This window comes from Geotrypetes seraphini, chromosome 12 (genome assembly GCF_902459505.1).
Source record: "Geotrypetes seraphini chromosome 12, aGeoSer1.1, whole genome shotgun sequence".
Classification (NCBI taxonomy): domain Eukaryota; kingdom Metazoa; phylum Chordata; class Amphibia; order Gymnophiona; family Dermophiidae; genus Geotrypetes; species Geotrypetes seraphini.
This window is the reverse complement of record NC_047095.1, coordinates 54,213,914-54,219,913: the sequence shown is the minus strand read 5'-3', so window position 1 is coordinate 54,219,913 and position 6,000 is coordinate 54,213,914. Positions and strand designations below refer to the sequence as shown.

Here is a 6,000-nt window from a genome sequence, read left to right as displayed (position 1 = left end):
CAAATTAGATTGTAAGCTCTTCTGAGCAGGGACCATCTATTGAACGTTAAATGTACAGCACTGCGTAAGCCTTTCAGTGCTATAGAAATGACAAATAGTAGTAGTATTAGTTATATTTATATAGCCATAATGCTCTATGACCTCACAATGCAAATGTTAGCCTATAATCATAAAGTTCTATGACCTCACAATGCCGGTATAAAGAGCCTCAGCCTATAGGGAGAGGAGGCGACAGTGGATGCTGCAGATGGGCAGACTGAAATGGCCATTTGACCTTTATCTGCTGTCATGTTTCTATAAAAAAAAATCTATTTCAAAGCTAGCAAGGCCAGGGAAACCTCCACATCTTAGTAGCATCAATGATCTCTTTCCCACAGCCACTAAGAAAATTGCTTATAACAATACAGCCTCATTTAGGTGAAGGACAGCTGTAGGACTGAAAACCTTAATAGCTCTGGCACGACAGGACATGTTGCATTGGCTATTTTATTTATCAGATTCTATGTAAATACGCACCTGCAATTTAACAGTGGTATAAAGTGACTGCAGCAGGGAGAAAGTGCTTAAACCTGCAAATAGTGCTTTAGCACACAGTTTAAAACAGTCCGTCCTCTCACTGAAAGCTTTAAATGGCTGGAGGGCAAAAGCCCACATCTATACTTATGAAAGGAAAACATGCAAAGCTTTCCGCTATTGTTTTTGCTTTTGGTCCACTTCTGTCTGGGGGTTTGATTTTGCTTTGAAAAGCTGCACCATTTCAAAACTATGTAAGCCCGACTTTACTAAAAGGTGGTTTTCCTTTTAGCTTTTTTTCAGTGATGCCTTAATTTTGAACCTGAAGGTGTTAAAATATATACACATCTGCTCCCAAAGAACATTCTAGAAGTACTGTTTACATGTTGTTGGTTTTTTAAAGTATTTATACACTGCTTACACAGCCCAAGTGGTTTACATTCAAGTAATCAAGTATTTCTCCCTATCTGTCCTGGTGGACTCAAAATCCGAGTAATGTACCTGGGATAATAAGAGTGTTAAGTGACTTGTTCAAGGTCAAAAGGAGCAGCGCTCAGCTTGAACCTGCAACTTTGGAGTGCTGAGGCTGCAGCCCTAACCACTGGGCCACTCCTATGATAATTTCACATACATTTTGACCTTTAATGATCATTAAATTTTATCTGAGCATGAAGGGATTGCATATACAGTAAAACCTTGGATTGCAAGTAACTTGGTTTGCAAGTGTTTTGCAAGACAAGCAAAACATTTTATTAAATTTTAACGTGATATACAAGCTATGTCTTGCAATACAAGTACATACAGTATACACACATCACAACTGAGCCGATGGTTCTTCTCTCTCTGACGCTGCAGGCGTGTAGTGACTATTCTAAATGAGCGAGGGCTTGCAATTCAAGTACATATAGCATTTTGTATTAAAGATTTTGGATTGTGGAACGAATCGTCTGAGTTTCCATTATTTCTTATGGGGAAATTTATTTTGATATACAAGCGTGCTTCTGGACCGAATTATGCTCGCAAACCAAGGTTTGACTGTATTTAAATCTGCATGTTGTGAATGCCTTTTTTTGTGTCTTCCAAGAGCTCAGTTTGCTCTGGTTTCTGTACCTGTTAATTTTGCATTTGGTAAGCAAAATGCACTCTGTGTAATCTTATATGTGTGATCATAGCTGTCATGGGTGACATTTGCACTTTAATAAACTCAAAGCCAAAAAAAAAAAAAAAAGGATGGCCATGTTTGTATATAAACTAATATGAAAGGTCTGATTCGAGGGTTGTCCGTGCCCTGAGAATCGCCACTAGTGCATAAAAAAAATGCTGTGGTACAGTCCTTATTTTCACAGGGTCCAGATAACCATGTAACCTCAGTACAGAACATTTTTAGATACTGAACAGCTCCTAATATCATTAATGCACCTTCCCCCCTAATTCTAGAAAGTTCCATGCCCAAATTTCCAATGAGCGTGCAAATTTGTGCATATAGCTTACTGAATAAGGTCAGCTGCTTGCATAACTTAATAGATTGGTGTTGAGGCCAATTAGCATATAGATTTGGCAATAATTGGCAGTTTCACACATAACTGCCCTTACTCAGTATTCTATAAATGACACACATAGACTTGACCCAGCGGAGGCAACTTCTTATTAATATCTTAAATCAAGGGAGGGCAACCTTGCTTCCTGAGAGCCACAACCTAATTAGGTTATAAAGATTTCCACAATGAATATGTGTAAAATTGATTTGCCTGCACTGCTTCCATTGTATGCAATGTGCTGATTATTTGTTGTGGAAATCTTGAAAACCTGACTTGGTTGTGGCCCTCAAGGATCATGGTCATCTAACCCCGGCTTAGGCCCGATACCACAGTTGACAATTTTTTTTTAATGAAAAATGATTGCAAAGAACTTGAAACACATTTTCCTACGTAAATTCTTACATATTCTTGTTTCATGAAATCCGCACACAGAGATCCAGGACGAAGATTTTATTTGAAGAGAGCAACAATGGAAACAATACGAAAATAAATGTGCCTCACATACACAAACCTTCCCCCTTCCCTGGTGATATGAAAACCAGGACGACAAACCAATTAATTCTCACTTTTTTTTTTTTCTCTGTATCAAAGTACATTTTAAGTGCTTTGAAATAAATGTTACTGCATCTGTTATAATTGACTAGAATGGATTTTTAATTCAAAAATGGCAGATGCACTTTATAATGCAGACACAAAAAAACCCCTAAAACGTTCAATTTATTTCCTTCCCCAACAACTTTACATGGTCCTGTTACAATAAATATTTATGGAGATATATGTTATGGATACAGACCAAGCCTGTACCACCTTAATGTTTGGAACTTATAATGGAAATCTAAGAATATTTAACAAATGCATTGAACTTTAGCTTCTAAATAGGAAGCAGAAAAGGTAACACATATGTTCAAGAGTTCTAGGAGCTGTAAACGTTGCAATTTAATGTACATATTGTTTGAGAAAAGGTGCAATAATCTAATGGAATTTCTTACATACAAAATTTAAAGTGAATTACCTGGACTTTTTTTTTTGCTTTCTTTTCTAAAGAGAGCTTAAAAGTGTTTCTCTACGATTCTGAATTTTACTGGCTTCATATTATGGATCATTTTTATAAGTTAAAAACAGAAAAGTTGAGTCTCTGTAGCATTCTAACCCTCTCTTGGAACACAGCAATATTAAAGCAGAGGTCCATTTATTATGGCTGTATTTCTACATTCATGTCAGAGGTTATTCGGTGTGACCTGTACCAGCTCAGAAAAATATCAACTTCCTAATCAGGATTTCATACACCGACGCTCTATAAATTTTGAGTTGTGCGACAGAAAATCCATACACGCCGAAGGAACATATTAACTGCAATGTAAGCCGAGCCAAACTCAGTATAAATAGCCAAGTCAAAAATACAAAGTTTTAATTAACATTTAAGTGCAATTTTCGCCAGTTGGAAAAGTATATTGCAGAGATCAGCTTGAATCCACAGTTCTGACTTCAGCCTTCCAAGAAGGTCAAATGCTCCACCGACACATATCCATCTGAAAAAGAAATACAGAGAGATGGAATCTGCCACCGAATATCCTTTTACCCAGTTTTTCATAGGAAGTGGGGATTCAAACTCGATGCATACTTCTCACTCTCTTCTGCCTGAAGGATCCCCCTCCTGCTGGCCAGGAACCCCTGATATCCCCCCCTCCCCCTCCCCCTCCCCCCCCCCCACACACAGCCCTGTACCTTGTGGTTGAAAATCTGGCAGGAGGGATGCACTGGGAAGGAGAAGGCTTGTCATTTTGAAGTGGTGGGCCTGCCGGCAGGAGGGAATGAGCATCCCTCCTGTTGGATTTTCAACCAAAAGTTACAGGTGTGTGGTGGGAGGGGGGATGTTGGGGGTCCCAGGCTGGTGGGGTATTTTTTTTTTTTTTTTTAAACTAGCGTTGGGACTTTTAACAGCAGGGTCTCCTATAATAGCCTTAATTTCCTGTCAGTGCCTGAGCCAATCAGCAAGTAAGGCTAGACAGCTCAGTCCCTGCCATTAAAGTTTGCATAACAAACAACACATTTCCCCTGCTGTGCATTATACAGAGGGCTCATTAGAACACTAATGAGCTCCTTGTAATGCATTAGCATAGGATTCTTGATGGCTGCTTCAGTGATCAGTAGCAGCTACAGAGAATCCCTTTGTGCATCCACAGGGCAGGTCTACAACTCCCAGGGTTGACTAGAGATGCTGATGAGGTTGACTTCACGTAAGAGCGCCACCTGGTGGCTACATTCAGGGTTTATGGTTGCAGGACTCCAGAAAGGATCCACAATCCATGGTTTTCAGATTCGGACTGTTGCAGTACAGAGTGGACTAAAGTTGTGAGGTTAAAGCTACAGCCCCAGCACCCTGGGGTAGTGGGTTCAAACCCACGCTGCTCCTTGTAACTCTGGGCAAGTCACTTAATCCCCCCATTGCCCCAGGTACATTAGCCAGATTGTGAGCCCACCAAGACAGACAGGGAAAATGCTTGAGGACCTGAATAAACTCATTTAAACTGTTCTGAGCTCACCTGGGAGAACACTATAGGAAACTGAATAAATAAATATATAATGTGAAAAGTCTCAGCCTCTCATAATCAGAGCTGGTATTGTGACATCATAATGCCTCATTCCACCAATAAGAGCCAATCTCATCAGTGATGTCACAATGGCTTGATTATCCTATACTTGGCTCACTTTTACAATACTTTGATTTCTAGAGTGGTGCAGTGGTTAAAGCTACGGCTTCAGCACCCTGAGGTTGTGGGTTCAAATCCACACTGCTCCTAGTGACCCTGGGTAAGTCGCTTAATCCCCCCATTGCCCCAGGTACATTAGCCAGATTGTGAGCCCACCAGGACAGACAGGGGAAATGCTTGAGGACCTGAATAAATTCATATAAACTGTTCTGAGCTCTCCTGAGAGAACAGTATAGAAAACTGAATAAATGAATAAATTAAATATCCCAGCACTTGCAGCTGCCATGAAAGTCCAGCAAGAGACTTAAGTTAAGATGAAGAGCCTTATTCAATACAGATTTTTCTGTACTTACAGACTGTAGCTTGGCATACAATATCATCACTGGCTGGATTGCAGACTATATTAAAGAGGAAGAATGGTGGAACCTTACCAGGGGTAAAAACTTAAAAGTTCATAGTAGTTACCTATGAAGGCTAATAGCTGATCTCACCGAGAGCAGGGTTGCCAGATTTCCTCTTTGAAAAAAAAGAGGATGCCTGGCCCCGCCCTGTTCCACCCATTCTGCCTCATTCCTCCCCAGCCCCGCCCCCACACGATCCTCCCTGAGCTTGAAGGCCGCATTTGGAAGCTTTCGTGCATGCGCAGATGTCAACGCAATGTCACACACATGCGTGTGTGCATATGACATCACGGTGATGGCCACGCATGCACAAAGGCCTCCAGAGTGACGTGGCCTCCAGGCTCAGGATTTCCGAAAAGCTGCCGGGTTTTGGAAATCCCTACAGGCGCCCAGACAGTCCTCTAAAAAGAGGACATGTTCAGGTTTTCACCAAGTATGATAACCCTAACTGTGAGGAAAAGGGAAAGAGTGGATACTATAATGGTTCACCCTCCTCCTGCTCAGGCATGGAAGGAAGACTGGCCTCATACAGATGTGACCTCCTAAACCAGGGGTCTCAAAGTCCCTCCTTGAGGGCCGCAATCCAGTCGGGTTTTCAGGATTTCCCCAATGACTATGCATGAGATCTATGTGCCTGCACTGCTTTCAATGCATATTCATTGGGGAAATCCTGAAAACCCGACTGGATTGCGGCCCTCAAGGAGGGACTTTGAGATCTCTGTCCTAAATCAAGTTAAAAACAATGATCCTCCCCCTTCCCCTCCCCCTCCAAAAGCACCTGAAACAAAAGGAAATGCAGATTGGCAGAAAAAATCATCAGGGAATAGGCAATTTCTG

The 6,000-nt window shown here is 41.2% G+C and overlaps 1 protein-coding gene across 1 annotated transcript in view; it reads right to left on the bottom strand.

The window, feature by feature from the left end:
* Positions 1–2,486: 2,486 nt before the first annotated feature.
* The window catches only part of FYB2 (FYN binding protein 2), an 84,959-nt gene continuing 81,445 nt past the window's right edge, over positions 2,487–6,000 (bottom strand). Inside the window, exon 22 of the mRNA XM_033916789.1 lies at positions 2,487–3,580. Coding sequence (XP_033772680.1) covers positions 3,537–3,580 — 44 coding nt within the window. The 3' untranslated portion in view covers positions 2,487–3,536. The remainder of the gene's footprint in view (positions 3,581–6,000) is intronic.